This window comes from Microtus pennsylvanicus, chromosome 11 (assembly GCF_037038515.1).
Source record: "Microtus pennsylvanicus isolate mMicPen1 chromosome 11, mMicPen1.hap1, whole genome shotgun sequence".
Classification (NCBI taxonomy): domain Eukaryota; kingdom Metazoa; phylum Chordata; class Mammalia; order Rodentia; family Cricetidae; genus Microtus; species Microtus pennsylvanicus.
Window position 1 is genome coordinate 17,945,839 of NC_134589.1, and position 17,955 is coordinate 17,963,793.

General features: G+C 42.5%; 1 protein-coding gene across 1 annotated transcript in view; it reads left to right on the forward strand.

The window, feature by feature from the left end:
- The window catches only part of Nsf (N-ethylmaleimide sensitive factor, vesicle fusing ATPase), a 135,090-nt gene that overhangs the window by 80,892 nt on the left and 36,243 nt on the right, over positions 1–17,955 (forward strand). The window contains exons 10-15 of the mRNA XM_075990470.1: positions 2,559–2,724; positions 3,556–3,630; positions 4,042–4,229; positions 13,558–13,653; positions 15,571–15,727; positions 17,536–17,669. Of these exons, the coding sequence (XP_075846585.1) occupies positions 2,559–2,724; positions 3,556–3,630; positions 4,042–4,229; positions 13,558–13,653; positions 15,571–15,727; positions 17,536–17,669 (816 nt within the window). The remainder of the gene's footprint in view (positions 1–2,558; positions 2,725–3,555; positions 3,631–4,041; positions 4,230–13,557; positions 13,654–15,570; positions 15,728–17,535; positions 17,670–17,955) is intronic.

Here is a 17,955-nt window from a genome sequence, read left to right on the forward strand (position 1 = left end):
ACAAATTATTTTAGAAAAGAATTTGACACTCTATTTTAAGGTCTTTAAAATAGTCAGTATACCTTTTAACCTAACAGTTGAATATAGGAAGTAATTATGTATTTTGTCAAGAATTTATGTATGAAAATGTTAATTGCAGCAACATATATAATTAGAAATAATTAAATATCTAACAGAAAGGAATTAATGTAGAGTGTGGTGGTTGAACTACGAAACCAGTCATGATGAAATTTTAGAGAGCTACTACTAATCACAATGTAGTTCTGTAAAAGCAAGCCAACTGAGAGTATTACGTTTTGGCTAGTTGACTGTGGTGCTTATGATCTCTTCATGTTTTCCTATTTTTTCCCCAGATTTTTTCTAATTGTGTAATTTGCAATTAGAATGAGAGATTTTGGTGTACTCGGCCCTAAATGGAATGCCTATCAAATCTCTCTCCTCCAGGGTCAAGGGTCAATAGGGAAGAGGTGCAGAAAGATTGTAGGAGCCAGAGGTGGTGGGTGACTCCACGGGAGCCATCTTCCAGGCATACTAGGGCTGATGCACACATGACAGACCATGACCGCATGCATGGACCTGCTCAAGTTCACCAAGCTAAAAAGGTCTTCGCAGTTGGTGCCTGCTGGGAAAGAGCAAATCAGTTCTCCAACGGAGCGCCACTGGGTGCATCAGCACACTCCAGGGCAGGCCTGCTCCAGAGAATTATCAATACAAAATGGACCCCATGCTCTGTGTGTGTGTGTGTGTATGTGTGTACTATAAACTCTATAAAAGCATTTTCTTCAGTTTCTTCCTTATGATAAAATAATGTAAGAGATGTGGCTGGCATTCATAAAGCTGAAACCAATGTAAAATTTTCATTTTCAATTTAAAATGAGTAATTATCACAATAAATCTATTTCTAATCAGTAATAATTATGTTAATCAGTTTTTAGGCACAAGGAAGTGAATGCATACATGCATCTATGTCTGGATATTATTTATTTATCATGCCCTCGTCTTACTCTAAGAATAAAACACTGAAACTAGGGGAGAAAAATATTTTGATCACATTCTTTGCCCTCCCCCAACTCCACCCAGATCCTACCCACCCAACTTCAAGTTCTTTCTCTCTCTCAAAACAAAAACAATACAAAAACAAGTCAAAATAAACTAACAACAACAAAAACTAAGGCAAAAATGTCAAGAGAAAAAGCATACACACACACACACACACACACCAAACCATAAATAACTGTAAGTCTAAAAAAAAAAAATAGAAATCTGTTACAACATTAATAGCATTTATCTTTAGGTGATAAGAGTAGTTTTTAACTTTATCTTTAATTGTTTTACAACTTTTGCTAAGGTAACACATTTTCTAAGGTAAACATGCATCTCTTAATTTAATTTATTATAATTATTTTGTGTGTGTTTGTGTGCATGTATATGAGAGGAAGGGTCTTCCATTTGGGAGCCAGCATTCCGTCATAGAGGTTTCAGGCTCTAATTGGGCACTTGGGCTTGAGCCATCACTCACCTCTAAACCTCTCTTTTAAAAGTGTGTGTGTGTGTGTGTGTGTGTGTGTGTGTGTGTGTACATGTGTGTATGTATATATGTTTGTGTGTATAAGTATGTATATAAATATGGATATGTATGTACCATGGCATGTGTGTGAAAGTGCAGAAAAACTCGTGGGAATCAGTTCTTAGACTGTGAGGGTCCCAGGGATTGGATTTGGGTCAGCCTTTACCTGCTGAGCCATTTCAGTGGCCCCTTAAGCCTCTTGAAAGACTAAATTTTTACAGGCCAGATGTACAGAGGCAAAGGCGGGTGAATCAATGCTCCAGGCTAGCCAGCGATTCATAGAGAGACCTCTCTCAAACAAAACACACATCTCCTGCCCCAAAACAGGGGCTGTATTTTATTTAATCAGAAATTAATAAATTCTAACCATATCTAATCCTTTGGTTCACCATGCTTATCACTTAATTTATATTATTTATATATATTTTCACGTTTAGATTATGTCCATTCTCTTCTGTTTTGTTATTCTTGGTTTTTCTTTTAGTGTTAAACATAGAAAGTAAAAGAATCATGATTGATGTCAATTAATTCTATCTTTCAAAATAGTAGAGAGGGTTTTGATTGCCTCCCAAATGAAGAAGCGTTGCATGTTTCGACTGGTGGCTATGTCAGTTATCTTGACCCGATCGTTACACATTGTACGCCACATTGAAATGTCATCACACCCCATAATAACCGTGCAGTTACAATATGTCAGTTAAAGTAGCAAGATGTTTTCTAGCATGTTCTCTCTGGTCTCTCACAGGAGGCTTAATTACTAAGTATAAATTCTAGAAAGCCCATGTTAATTTAAGCTAATGAATTATTAGCTGTTTTGCAATTCCAACACCTTTGAGGGGGCAACAACCATGATTTAATTTATACTCATCTATATTTATTAGCCAAAATGCAGAAAAATCAACCTGTAGAGTGCTTTGGTTTGTGTTTCTTGATTAGTTTGTTTAATAATGCATTAGATTGTGACCTTTAATATAACATCCTTCCTTCATAGCTTGGTGCTAACAGTGGCTTGCACATCATCATCTTTGACGAAATCGATGCCATCTGCAAGCAGAGAGGGAGCATGGCTGGTAGCACAGGCGTTCATGACACTGTGGTCAACCAGCTGCTGTCCAAGATTGATGGCGTTGAGCAGCTGAACAACATCCTCGTCATTGGTATGTCTGGAGTAAAGGACGACACCTGCACATTACCTTCTGGCTCGCCCAGCTGGACTTGGGGCTGCACTGCTCTCCTAGAGAGCTTGAACTGTTGTACATTCGGAGCTGCCGCTTAAGATGCTTTTTAGGAGGGAAAACATTACTGCTTTACGGACATTGAAACCACCGCTTATAGGAGGGGAGACCTGCGAGCTGGAGAGGCCGTAACCCTCTCTCCTTTTAGCCACTTAACTTGCTCTCGCTGAATCTTATAAAAGACTTCTCTTTTTAAATGCACATTTCATTACAAAGTCTTGCGTATTTCCTACTAGATAAAAAAATAAATGTTTTTGGTTTCGTGTTATTTGGTTTGTGTTTGACTTTTAGAAAATGTTCTTAGGGGGGGCTGGAGAGATGGCTCAGAGGTTAAGAGCATTGCCTGCTCTTCCAAAGGTCCTGAGTTCAATTCCCAGCAACCACATGGTGGCTCACAACCATCTGTAATGGGGTCTGGTGGCCTCTTCTGGTCTGCAGGCATATACACAGACAGAATATTGTATACATAATAAATAAATAAATATTTAAAAAAAATGTTCTTAGGGGAGTTACTTTTCGGGGGGTGTTCGAGACAGAGTTTCCCTGTGTAGCCCTGGCTGTCCCAGAACTGACTGTAGACCAGGCTGGCCTCAAACTCATAGATCCGCCTGCCTCCGCCCCCTGAGTACTGGGATTAAAGGTGTGCACCACCACTGTCCAGCTGGGAAGTGACTATTTTTACCTATACTTAAGTACATTTTATTTTACATTAATTATGATTAATTACTCACTGTTCTTAATATCCACATTCAGGAATGACCAATAGACCAGATTTGATAGATGAGGCTCTCCTTCGACCTGGAAGACTGGAAGTTAAAATGGAGATAGGTAAGTAACATAGATCACTGGTGTGGATGCATGCGTGTGTATGTGTGTGTACATGTATGTGTGTGTACATGTATGTGTGTGTGCTTGCATGTGGTGTGTGTGCATGTGTTTTTGTGTAGTGTGTGTACATGCGTGTATGTGTGTGTGGTATGTGTATATGTGTGGTGTGTGTGTGAGAGTGTGTTATGTATGCATGTGTGTATGTGTGTGTGATGTGTGTGCATATGGATGGTGTGTGGTGTGTGGGAGGGGGTGTGTAGCATGCACCTGTGGTTTCAGAGTTCATTAATGAGAGCAACAGCATATTAATAATGCTCACTGTCAGATTACCCAGGAGAAAAGCATTAGGATTGCAGCCATATCTTCTGATGAACCCGAAGACCAGGAAAGTGTCTGCTTTTGTTTCCTCAGGCTTGCCAGATGAGAAGGGCCGACTGCAGATCCTTCACATCCACACAGCCAGGATGAGAGGGCACCAGCTGCTGTCTGCGGACGTGGACATCAAGGAACTGGCCGTGGAGACGAAGAATTTCAGTGGTGCCGAGCTGGAAGGCCTGGTGCGAGCAGCGCAGTCCACAGCCATGAACAGACACATAAAGGTCAGGAAACTGAGTGAGCGGTGAAGCCTATGGTCTGAATGCCTGCCACCATTCTTTCTCTCTCTGCCACACAGGCCAAGGTCAGGAAACTCAGTGAGTGGGCGGGGCCTATGGTCTACGAGTGCCCACCATTCTTTCTCTCTTTACCACGTAGGCCAAGAAGAGTAATGCCCACTTTTTGGGTCAAGAAAGGTGGAGCAAGGGTTAGTTGTCCACTGGAGGACAAATGGCAGCCTGCCCAGTGGTGACCACCAGTTTATTTAGTTGCTACCGAATGACAGACAGAAGATCCCGAAGGTTGTTATTTTGAACCTTTGTCCACTCTTAAGTTAAAATATGTTAAAGAAGCTGAGTCTTCTGCATCCAGGAGCTGTCTCATGCAATGAACACTGAATAATTGCTATTTTTCAAGTTTTGAGCTGGATACCCAAGATGTGAATCTTGAACTTTTCCCTCGAGGGGCTCAGAGTCAGAAAAACGGACTAGTAGAATGTGTGAGTTCCTGATGTGTGTGTGTGCTGCTAAGGGTTGAACTTGGGGCCTTAATGCATGTTTTGCAAGCGCTCTACCGCTCAGCTGCAGCCCTTTTTATTATGGTCTTGTTAATTTGCCCAGGCAGGCCTTGAGCTTGCTACATACCAGAGGCAAGCTTTGAGCTTGTGATGCTCCCGCTTCAGATTCCTGTGTAGCTGGGATTACAGGCAACTTCCGCTATGCTTGGCCTAGTACAGGCACATCATAGATACTGTGGTAAAAATACGTATCAGGGTCCTGTTATTTTGCTAGGTAAGGTTTGATAGGTAAGTGCGCTTGGGTCTTTCTCATGCTGCAGTTACTCCGTAGCTCCCAGTCTTCTGTCTCGTGCCTTTCTCCTAACCTTCTGATTCGCCTGTAGGAATACCACCTGGGTGTTTTCTCTGCTCTCAAGAGAAAAGATTCTCCAACCACTTTCCCTTCTGCTCCTGTTTCTTTTTATCCAGCTCCCCAGGTTAAGATTGCAGAGTCACCTCTGTGTAACGGCCCTAGCTGTCCTGGAACTAGCTCTGTAGACTAGGCTGGCCTTGAACTCAGAGTGATCCACCGATCCACCTGCCTCTGCCTCCCGAGTGCTGGGATTAAAGGCGAGCACCACCACTGCCCAGCACTTAAACCTTTTCTGATTTTCCCTTCCAAGAGTGCTGTACTGTCTTCCTTCCTGAAGTAGTCACATATCATGTGTGATTCCTCCAGCTGACTTTGACTCCAGATAGTTTATCAGGCAGGTGTGGGTCTCAGAGAGAAAGGCATGAAGCATGCAAGCCTTATGACTTGAATTGATCACCAGACCCATGTAAAGGCAGAAGAGAACCAAGTCCACAAAGATCACATGGATTGTCACCCCCCCACATACATACATACACACTAATATTTTAAAATGTAAATAAAAATAGGTTTATTACTTTCTGTACTTGGTGGTTATGAGCTTTTAGCCTTGTAGTTGGAGGCTAAAGCAAAAGATTTGCTTAAGTTTAAGGCCTGCTTGAAGTACAGACCACATACCAAGCCAGCCAGGATTACATAGCAAGATTCTGTTTTAACACCCCCCTCAAAAGAAAAGGTTTATTTAGTACCAGCTGTATGCCATATGCTGTACGAGGAGTTAAAACTTTGAACTGCAAAGAATTTAATTGTCCTACTATTGATCAACATACATCATATACAAGAATAGAAAATATGCCAGGCAATAGTGGCACACACCTTTAATCTCAGCTTTTGGGAAGCAGAGGCAGGAGGATCTCCGTGAGTTCAAGGCCAACCTGATCAACAGAGCAAGTTCCAGGACTATAGGCAGAGATTGCTCGTTTGTTTCTCGGCCTCCCAGACCCAAAATAGTCACACATAAACTGTATTAATTAAAACACTGCTTGGTCAGTTAGCTCATGCATATTTCTAGCTAACTCTTACATCTTGAATTAACCCATTTCTATTAATCTATATATCACCACAGGGCTTACCGTAAGGTGCATCTGTCTCCTTCAGCAGTTACATGGCGTCTCTGTGACTCTACTTTCTTTCCTCCTCTCTCTGCTTGGAATTCCCGCTTTACTCTATTCTGCCCTGCTGTAAGCCAAAGCAGCTTTATTCATTAACCAATGGTAACAGAACACATTCACAGCCTATAAAGGGGAATCCCACATCACCTCTCCTTTTCTGTCTATTAAAAAGAATGGTCTTAACTTTAAATTAGCAAGATTACATACAACAAAACAGCTATCACATACAACAAAACAGTTATCAAACAAGAATTATAGTTACAATATTTAGTCCATTCACATTTGGCAAATTAAGGAAAATACTCTATCATCTATTCTCTTTGTGAGCCTAAAGTTTTATGATTATAGCTATCTTTCTTTAACTCCATTAAAGACTTCAGAAGGATATAATATTACCTAAGTAAGCAGGAAATGCATTGTAAGTAACTTCCAAAACTCTAGAATTAATAGAGACATCTTGCTGAGTGGATAGTCACCCAAAGTTCTTCTTTAACATTGGGACATCCATCTTTAGCCTACAGGCCCATAGTATTCAGCAGACTTTTCCATGAAGCAGGAAATTTCAAAGACAGGTCTGCCTGTATTGTCAGTTTGTCAGTTACTTTCTTCTGTGTCCTGCAGAATGTCTGGCAGACTCTTATGAAGCAGGAACCTTGAAGGACAGTCTCACCTTTAGGCAAGTTTAGCAGTCGTTTCTCTGTGGGTCTTGCATGTCTAGTTCATACAGCATAACTTTGAGCAGTCCCGGCAGGAGCAGTTTCTTGTCCAAATGGTTTGCGAACTCCATAAGGAATTCCCTCCTTTCTCTATTCTACCTTGCTGTTGGCCAAAGAAGCTTTATTTATTAACCAATGGTAACAAAAAAAATTCACAGCATACAAAGAGAAATTCTACATCACAGGACAGCCAAGGCTATACAGAGAAACCCTGTCTCAAAAACAAACAAACAAAAGAAAGAAAATGCAAGAATAATGCATGGTAAAGGAAATGATGAGGCTTCTGATGTGATCAACTCACGGGATGAGAAAAGCCTTCCTGGAGGAACTTTCCAGAAGGATGTGTGTAAAGGGGACGTTTCCTGAGGCACAGGGACACAAATAGCAGGATAGGTTAAATGCTGTCACTCTTTACGGGCATCCTGTCATTGGTGCTAGACCACACTTGACCAGTCCCAGCCAACCACTAGTTCTTCTGAATAAAACTTCAAAAATACAGTTATGTCCATTAACTTCGTTTATTTGTGGCTATATTTATGCTATCATGGCAGAACTTAATTTTGCAGTCAAATTCTATGTGAACTGTAAAGGATTTTACAGAAAAAGGTTCCTTGTCGGTATTCTAACCTTTAAGTCTACATCTTATTCATCTTGGAAGTCCCACAGTTCCCTTAAACACTGAGCACATAGTACGTGTAGTTTTTAAACTTTTTATCAAATGTATCTATTTGTGTGTGTGGTAGGAGGTTGGGCAGTGAGTACCTTTTACTTGCTGAGTCTTCTCACATCCATGTATGTTTTGTAAGGAAGTAAACCTACATATGTATCCTTTTTAAAAGTCATTTATTATTTCTGTTTATGAGAGAACAACAAAAAGAAGAAGAAGAAGAAGAAGAGGAGAGGTGTGGGATGCGCACATACCCAGGCACTTGTGTGGAGGTCATGGACAGCCTTGCAGAAATTGTTTCTCTCTTGCAGCTTTGTGTGTGGTGTGGGTCCAGAGAGTGTTAAGGTCCTCAGGCCTGCACATCAGACACCTTCACTGGCTGGGTTATCATGCCAGCCCAATATATGTATTCTTAACCAAACTCTGTCCATATTCATAATTTCCCTACACAGCAGCAGGAACTCTTTAGCCCATTTTCCCAAAGGTTTAGACAGTATGAGGATATAGTATTGGGCCTGGATAATATAGATCCATCCAGCTATGATGATTCTGTTTTGTTTTCATTCTTCTTCCTTGATATAAACAGTGTAAATTAAGGGGCCAGTGAGGTGACTGAGTTGGTGAAGGTGCTTGCTGCCAAGCCTGACAACCTGAGTTCTAACCCCAGAATCTACCTGGTAGAAGGAGAGAAGTAATTCCTTTAAGTTGTCCTCTGACCTCCACAAGCACATAGTGTCATGTGTGCCCCACCCACACATACACACCTTATACACACACACACTAATTGTGTGTGTGTGTGTGTGTGTGTACACTTTTTTCTCATTAAAGACAGGGCTTCTCTGTATAGCCCTGGATGTTGTAGAACTCACTCTGAAGACCATGTTGGCTTCAAACCCAGAGATCCACCAGCTTCTGCCTTTGAAGTGCTGGAATTAAAGGTGTGAGCCACCACACCACTGGCTCACTAATAATAAATTTAAGAAATGAAATTTAAAAGTTGTTTAGAATTTTAAAACACCTATAGCATTCAGTAGTTTATTATGATATTCAAGTCTTCAGGGCACAAAAATCAAATTTTATTTCTACGTCCTTTTCAAAACATTTGGGCCAAAGCAAAGATTGAGCGTGGCCGACAAGACAAACCTTCCCGGTGGGCAGTAGTTTTAGGTTCCCTGAAACAAGCAGGACGTGCTGAACTGCCTGTGTTTGTGTCATTGTACTTGAATGCGTGTTCTTGCTCAGCTCACCCTCACATGACATCTGGCTGTTGAGAGGGGTTTCTGCTTCAGCTGGAGAAGACTCCTAACCCGGATTTCTTGTCGGATCTGCTGAAAGGACTGATAGGCGAGGTCCAGCTGGAGCAACTCCCCGGGCTGCGCTTGTGAGCTTCGGTGTTCTTTCCGTAAACCTTTGGCTGACTAAAGCCATTCTTCCCTTAATTTCGGAGGAACGATAAGAGCCTGGAAAGGTCAGGTTTAGAAGGTTACGAAGCGTAAGGGTGACCACTTGATATTTGCTGGTGTTGAAATACGAGCTTATGAGTTTGTGTCTAAGCTGGAAGGTGTTACTGCTTCTGTATTGATTAGCCGACACGAATAAAATGCAGAACATAGCTTATTAATGCAACCAGAAGGGGAAAAAGGGTTTTTTGAATGAGTAGAAGTTTAGAATCGTAGAGTTTTAGGAATAAAGTTGTGTTGATATTGATAAAATAGTAGGCATTAGCTAGGAAACACTGCGCTTATTTTAATGAACAAGCAGAAATAAGTTGGCACTAGAATATTATTTACAGTTAGATAACTTTAAAAATTCCTGCAGTGCCTAAAGACAATTTTATCTCCTCCCCTTACTCCTTGCCATTTTAATTCACTTATGATCTGTTGTCGTTGACACAGTGTCCCATCCTATCTGTCTTCACTGTGTAGTCCAGGCCGACCCAACCTAGAGCTCTCTCCTCCTGCCCCAGCCTCCCGAGTGCTGGCACTGCACATATAAACTACAATGTCTGGCTTAAATTATATATGTGACATATAACAAAATCATGTTTATAGGCTAATTTTGGTACATGTATGCAGTGTACAATGAGAGGGTTGGGGTCGCTGGCATACTCATGCACTTCTTGGTTTGGGGACCATTCAGAATCTCTGTACCAGCAGTTTTGAAATAAGCACTAGTATGCTATCCCTGAGAACCACCTTCTCCATCCCCTCACACCCAAGGCCTCTGGGAACCACTTGTGTTTGTATTTTTAGGCAATGTCTCAGTAGATCAGGCTGGCCTCAAACTCCAGAGCCTCCTGCCTCAGTCTCTTTAGTTGCTAGGTCCCTGTAGGTACTGCCTTTAGGGAAAACTGAGATATCATCCAAGGGGCCTTAACGTTAGAAAAGCAAGCCCGCCCTCCAGCTTCTCGCTTGGTGGTGGGAATTCTTCCTCCTACACATGCCCTTCCTCCAGGGCCCTTGTCTTGTTTAGGATTTCAGCATTCCAAACCGAAAGCTCCAACAGCCCTCCGTTCCCTTCTGCTCTCTGGAGCTAGCCAGCGTTCGGGATCCACCTTTGCTGTACACTGTCTCCACATTCACATTCATAGACACACTTACTATATAGAGGGCATACGTATAATTGTATCCACATTCACATTCATAGACACACTTACTATATAGAGGGCATACGTATAATTGTATCCACATTCACATTCATAGACACACTTACTATATAGAGGGCATACGTATAACTGTACTGAGAGTGTTATTTTTCATTTTCCAGTGTTTGGAAAACAGTGCATGTCAGTACTTCTGATGTCCCTACATTATTTTGGACTGATGTATAGTAGTCTAGAACACTACCACATAAAAGATGGCTAGGCTGGGCATGGAAGTGAACTCCCGTGGAAAATGGTAACAGGAAGTCCACTCAGGTCCAGGAGTCTGAGGCTAGCCTGCACAAACCACAGGGCCAGAGCACATGCACATTTGATTTCATGCTTTAGTTTTAGTTTATTGGGGATTCGATACATATGAGTGAATGAGGTAGTAATCTATTTAACATTAAATTCTTTCTGGCTGTGACTGTTTCAGAATGCTGTCGGAACAGTGTCCGTCTGTCTCCCTATCCAGTAAGAGAGCGTTTCTAGAAGGTCCATCTAGTTGTGTTTGTGGATACTGGTTTCATTGTCTCCTGCTATTGCCAGCGAGAACCACCACATCGGTTCTATTCCAGGTTGCAGGCTTGTTTTTGTTTCTCAGAAAGGCTCTGGGACTTGGTCTTCTTTGATGTTCAGTGGGTTTGCCCTGTGTCTAGACAGGCTGGATCTCTTTCTATTGATCCCGATCAGCACTCATTGAACTGCAAAGACACACCTTTCTCCAGCTGTGGGAAATTTCCCCTCCCCTTCTAGTGTGTCCATCCTCTGCTTCTGAGACTGTGTAGGTGAGTGGCAGATTTTTCTTGCATTTTCATCTTTCTTGCGACTGTCACTTGTTGGGATTTGGAGCAGAAAAGGAAATAAATACATGTGTTCTGTTTGCCTTCTTGATCCAGTTTCCTAACATAATTCTTTTTATCCCTCAAGGCTGAGTTTTTCTTTTAAAATGTCTAGTGTGTGTGTGTGTGTGTGTGTGTGTGAGAGAGAGAGAGAGAGAGAGAGAGAGAGACAGAGACAGAGACAGAGACAGAGACAGAGAGACAGAGAGACAGAGAGAGAGAAAGAGAGAGAGAGAATGATTCTGTTCCTAAAGGAACATGACTCATTTTATAATATCGATGGGAGGCTGATAGGTGCCTAACATAGTTTTCTTTTCTAGTCACTGTTTTTTTTTAAGATGCCATTTTAAAAAAGCCATGATATTGATTTAAAAATGAAATTCTCTTGCTTTGTGCTATTGGGAGTGCGCCCAGTCACATTAGAAAAATGTGCTGCTATCTTAATCACTCATCAGGTCCAGGCAGCTCCGAGTGCTGAGAGAGACCTTGATGCGTCTCCAGATGTGCCAGTGTCAGCTCCAGGTGCAGGGAGCAGAGTACTTGGGGCTGGCACGTAGGTTCTTCAGTACAAATCAGTCTCCTGGTAACTCATGGTTCTTAAAGTCAGCTCGGACCAGTCATCTGTGGTACCTTCTGAAGCACGATTAATAAAAATTAAGGAAGAGAAGTTGGGGTTCAATCTGAAGATCTGAAAAGCAAAACAGCTAGCCACTGGCTCTTACTTTGACCTCAGTCTGAAATGGTGATGCTGCCTCCTAGAATCTCAGAATGAGACTGTGTCTGAGAGCTGTCTCCCCTATCTTATATTTCTCTCTAGGACTGGGATTAAAGACATGCACCACCTGATTTCTATGGCAACTAGTGTGGCTGCCGGGATTAAAAGTGTGTGTCATTGTGGTTACTGGGATTAAAGATGTGTGTTACCATAACCTGGTCTGTGAGGCTGACCAGTAGGACTGTCTTACTCTCAGATCTTCAGGCAGGCTTTATTAAAATACAATTGAAATGCCACTAAAACCTTCTAAAACTAGAGACGCCTGGGCCTTCCGCTGAACTGTTCAATGTCCTACAGGGTGGGACTGCTGGCATTTGCATGTCTGCAAAGACTCTCAGGGGCATCCTGATGTGCAGCCAAGGCTGGGCATCATTGTCCCTCAGTATTTTCTTGTGTTAAAATAGATGTAACCTTAGCTGTTTAATCGCACATTTTAGTGATATTAAATACATTCATAATGTACAGCCATCACTACCACCTATATTCAGAACTCTTTTCATCTTGTAAGTCTGAAGCTTTGTATCTATTTTTTAAAAAGTAACTCTCTATTCTCATCTCCCAACACAGGGTAACCACGGTTCCACTTTCTGTAGGACCTTGGGTACTCTAACTATGTAATTCAAGTGGAATGACACAGTGTTTGTCTGTTTGTGGCTGGGTTGTCTCCATTGCACAGTGTCTTCAAGGTCATTTGAGTTGTGTGGTGCTCATTTCCTTCCTTCTAAGGCTGAATCGTACTCCACTGGGTGTCCTTACCATGTCTGCTTGTCTGTACATGTGTTGGTGAACATCTGGGCTGTTTCCTTATCTCCACTGCCCCGCTCCATGCTCTTGTGAACATGGCTGTAAAATGCCAAAGACCCAGTTTCTGCTCTCCGGGAATACATCAAAGAAGATGTGGTTGGATCATGAGGCAGTCTCAGTTTTCTTTCTTTTTTTCACCTGAGACAGGGTTTCTCTGTGTAGCCCTGGCTGTGCTGGAACTAGCTCTGTAGAACAGACTGGCCTTGAACTCAACAGAGATCCACCTGCCTCTGCCTCAGTCCTGGTTTTATTTATGTGAGGAGCTTTTGTGTTTTACATTCCTATCAACACCCAAGGGCTCTAGTTTCTCCAAACCCTTGCCATCATTTATTTTCTGACTTGTTTTGTTTGGTTGGGGTTTTTGTAGTCATAGCTGCCTTTTCATAAGGTGAAATTTCATTGTGTTTTTGTTATGTGGGGGTTTGAAAACAGGGTACTGGTATGTATCCCACACCGGCCTTGAACTTGCCACCTTCTTGCCTTAGCCTCCTGACTGCTGGCATGCACCACACTTCACTTTGTGTAGTTCTTTAAGAATGAGCGGTGCCGGCCATCTTTTCATGTGCTCCTCCTGGGCATTCACAACATCTAGGAAGGCTCTAGAGGACGGCTGACGTTTGTCCACGGTCAGATGCCTTGTCTCCTTCCTTAGAGGAAATGTCTGTTCAGGTACCTAGTTTTTGTTACCGGGTTTTAGGAGCTGTATTTATTCTAGCTCTCTACCCCTTTAGCATATATGATTTGCAGATATTTGAGAATTTAATATGTGACAATATTCTTTTAACTCTTCTGTTCTTAGGCTGGGGATACTGCTAAGTTTTCTAAATTCTTTTGTTTTATTTCTTCTCAGGCCAGTACTAAAGTGGAAGTAGACATGGAGAAAGCAGAGAGTCTGCAGGTGACAAGAGGAGACTTCCTGGCTTCTTTGGAGAATGACATCAAACCGGTGAGTGTGCATGAGTGTGCATGTAGCGTGATGACTGCTACTCTGGAAGAGGGAAAGTGCCCTTCTGCCTTGTGCTTCAGGACCTGTTGGTCCCCATGGCTTTCTTTACACCCTGAGAGATCTTACCATAGTCCCCAGTGGAATACTGATGGCTCGGCCTTCGACCAGTCCTTTCTGTAAGAGATCTTACTGTCTTACAAGGCCGCCCATTCAGCTTTGAGATTTTCTATTTCTTGGTTCTTCATAGAACTTAGTAGTCTTTCAGGTTTTTACATAACCTCAAGCTACAGCAACTTAATTTCAGTCCTTCCTTTCCATGTCAGCTCCCATGACATTGAGAACAAACCCTCGGGAATCGAGACGATGGCTCGACAGTGAAGTGTGTGCTGCTCTTACAGGGAACCCAAGTCAGTTCCCAGCGCCTGTCAGGCAGCTCACAACTGTAATCCAGGGCCAGGGGATCCGATGCCCTCTCTGGCTCCAGGGGCACTGCATACACATGGCATTCGCACACACGCTCACACATGTGTACACACAGACACATGCGCACTTACACATGAATAAATAATAAAATGAAATTTGACAAAGAAAAGAAGAGAAAATGCACACTCATATCTTGCCCTTTCTCACTCCCCGCCTCCCCACGTCTCCAGAAAATCCCAATTTGTGCTCAACACCCCCCCTGGTTGCTGTAGTTTCTAAGATTCTTAACCATCCTAGATACCTTTGGGGACAAATGCTAGATTGTCTTAAAATGCACTGAAATCAGTCATGATTAGAACTGGAAAATGTATTGTTACGTTTAACTTATTATTCTAGAAAATAACCAGCCACTAACATTTGAGTCACCATTGTCTAGAACCCAATAAAAACTGCTGAAAAGCCTAGGGCATTGTGTGTGTGTGTGTGTGTGTGTGTGTGTGTGTGTGTATACACAAGTATTGTGTAGCTAGGTTTTTGTCCCTTTGAAATTTTTGTTTTTTCAAGAAGAGTTTCACTGTATAGCCCTGGCTGTCCTGGAACTCACTTTGTAGACTAGGCTGGCCTCGAACTCAGAGATCCGCCTGCCTCTGCCTCCTGAGGGCTGGGATTAAAGGTGCTCCCCACCACCAATTTTTTCTTTATTTTTTTTCTGGCAAATTTTTTTCTTTGTCATAGAAAATAATGGGTTGGGCTGGAGAGATGGCTCAGGGGAGATCTCTGCCTGCTTTCCCAGAGATCCTGAGTTCAATTCCCAGCACACATGGTGGCTCACAAGCATCTATAATGAGATCTGATGCCCTCTTCTGGCCTGCAGGCATACATCCAGGCAGAACACTGTATACATAATAAATAAATGAATAAATAAATAAATCATTTAAAAAAAGAACATGATGGGTTACATCGTCATCTCTTCATACATGTATATTATTTGGAGCTTTTTCTCGTCATTCTTAAATGAATCTCGGGTATACAGAACTGTACTAATCTTTCTGATTTTTAATTTAATTTTATTTTTGGCCTTTCAAGCCAGAGTTTCTCTTTGTAGCCCTGGCTGTCCTGGAACTCACTCTTGTAGACCAGGTTGGCCTCGAACTCAGAGATCCGCCTGCCTCTGCCTCCACAGTGCAGAGGGATTTGCATGGGCTCCCTGAACTCCTGCCATTGTGCTCAATCTCAGCCCTCAGCTTGGTTCTTCTCCAAAGTCTCCATGGGCTTAGACCTGATTTTACTACCAGTTTTTATCCAATACCTTGGGGGATGAGATAGCTTTTTGTTTCTTCGTCAGAAATCATTTAATCCAAAATGTCTTTCAAGAGGACATGGCAAGGAATGGGTTGTGTGACCCAAACAGCACAGTTACAGAGACAGAAAGATCAGATAGTTTGGTTTCAATACCAGTGACTAAAATGCTTTAAACTGCTCTTGACTCAATAGGCATTTGGCACAAACCAAGAGGATTATGCAAGTTACATTATGAATGGAATCATCAAGTGGGGTGACCCTGTGACCCGTGTCCTGGATGATGGAGAACTGCTGGTCCAGCAAACTAAAAACAGTGACCGTACACCGCTGGTCAGCGTCCTTCTGGAAGGTAAGAGGAATGGTGTGACGGCCTTAAAGTTTAAAAAAATACAGAAAAGACAGCATTTGTTTTCAAAAGCTATTTGGTAGTTTTCGGAAAGGTAAATAGATTTCAGTTCTAAACTTTGTTCATGATTAGCAAAATCTATCCCAGCCTATGTGCCAATATTGGGACAGATTGAAATAGGGGAGAAGAATGTCACCGACAAATGACAGCATCTAGTTTTCTTCCAGGGGTGTATTTCTGTAGTACTTAATAGATTGATACTGTGTAGCTCAGTGGAGGAACTTGTGATGTGGATACAAATACAGACGAGCACCAGTCTTGTCATAGAAAAGACTTGTAAAGAAATCCTGCAGGGCAGTGGTGGTACACACCTTTAATCCCAACACTCAGGAGGCAGAGGCAGGCGGATCTCTGTGAGTTCGAAGCCAGTCCGGTCTACAGAGTGAGTTCCAGGACAGCCAGTGCTACACAGAGAAACTCTGTCTTGAAAAACCAAAAAATAAAATAACATAAAAATAAAAAGATAAATAAGTATGAGCAAAGTGTCCAACATGCCCCCCAGCCTGCCGAGCAGAGAGACAGGTTTTAGGAAGAAAGATCGCTAACTCGCTTTTGAGCAGCCAGAGTCCAGATTCCTGTAGGATAATGTGATTGGCAGTGTTGACTAGCTCATTTGACGTACAGGTCTGAGCTCACGGGTGCAGTGTGGCCGTCCTAGCTCAGGATCTGCCCCTGTAGTCACAGGAGTGGAGACAGTCCTTTAAAGAAAGGGTGAGCATGAGATGCAGACAGGGCCTGGAACTTTTATCTGAGACTTGTTAACTGTTCAGGACTAAATAGAGCAGGAAAAAATGACAAGGGAGGCTAGGCAAGAATAATGGAGAGGAGGAGGAAGGGAGAGGGCGTGCTGTCAGGAAGCCAAAAAAAGGCATTTCAGGACAGAGGCGTTGTATTGAATGCTCCTAACAGGCCAGAAACATACCTGTGTGGAGTTCAGTGACCTTGGTCGGACTCTGACCAATGTGGGTGGAGGCCTTACAGCTGGGGTAGGGTGGGAGCAAGACAAAAGGTCAAGCAGGCAGGGAGATCGTAGGGAAGTTCCCCTTTAAAGATGAATGAAGGGGTAATGTTGAGTATGAAGTCTGGAAAGAGGGTTTGGGTTTATTTATTGCGTTTTCAGATCTGCAAAATCATATTTAAATGCCATTGGAAATGTGGCAGGAGAGCGAGGGGCTGTCACTAATGTCCCATTCCAGAGAGGATGGCAAGGAAGGATTGATTGGCTATGACAGAAGGAGGGACTTGTCTTCCGGTGTGTGGGCAGGGGGTCTAAGTGTAGGTGACTTTGTGGGTTTGGTTGCCTCTGTGAGCATGAATGAGTTCAGCCTTCTAGCCATCTAATAAAGCAGTGTTCCCCTGCTCCTGTGTCACCTCCCAAGAAAACTACATTCTTGTTTCCAAGAGAAAAAAAGATTTGATACAACTAATAAGTCACGTCCTGATATGCATCTGGATACATTTTCTTCTTTTCAGAAGCAAAATCCTTGTGTTCTTGCTTAGTCAGAAGGTTGGAAGATTAAGGGACTGTGAGGAAGCGGGAAGGCATGCGTTTCACCATACTTTGGAGAAATGCTAATCAGTTCATTAAGTGTAGTTGCTAATAAATAAAAGGAAACATGTCTGCTGTGAAACTGTCAGGAAATGTTAATGAGCAACTAGTTGAGACCTCAGAGCCTGTGGATAAAAGTTTCAACTTGTTTGATGCCCTGTGCTTAGGTTGGCTTTTTTCCCCCACCTGTCTCTTTATGCAGGCCCTCCTCACAGCGGGAAGACTGCCCTAGCTGCAAAGATTGCAGAGGAATCCAACTTCCCCTTCATCAAGATCTGCTCCCCGGATAAGATGATTGGCTTTTCTGAGACTGCCAAGTGTCAGGCCATGAAGAAGGTATCAAGATTTTGATTTTCGTTTTAATTTCTAGTCTCAGGTGAGTGTGTGCATATGTGCACACATACATACATGTACTTATACACACATGGGTACAAAGCTGAAGCAGCTCTGACCTCAAACAGGCCTGTCAGCAGAACTTGAGAGACGGTGACTGCTCAGATCCTAAAACTTTATCGTGCCTTTTAGCCTTCCAGATTTTACTGTCTTAGTACATATCAACATTAATTTTCACCTCTTGTCTATCTAAATTCGATAAAGAAAAATCATTTCAGATGGTCGGGCA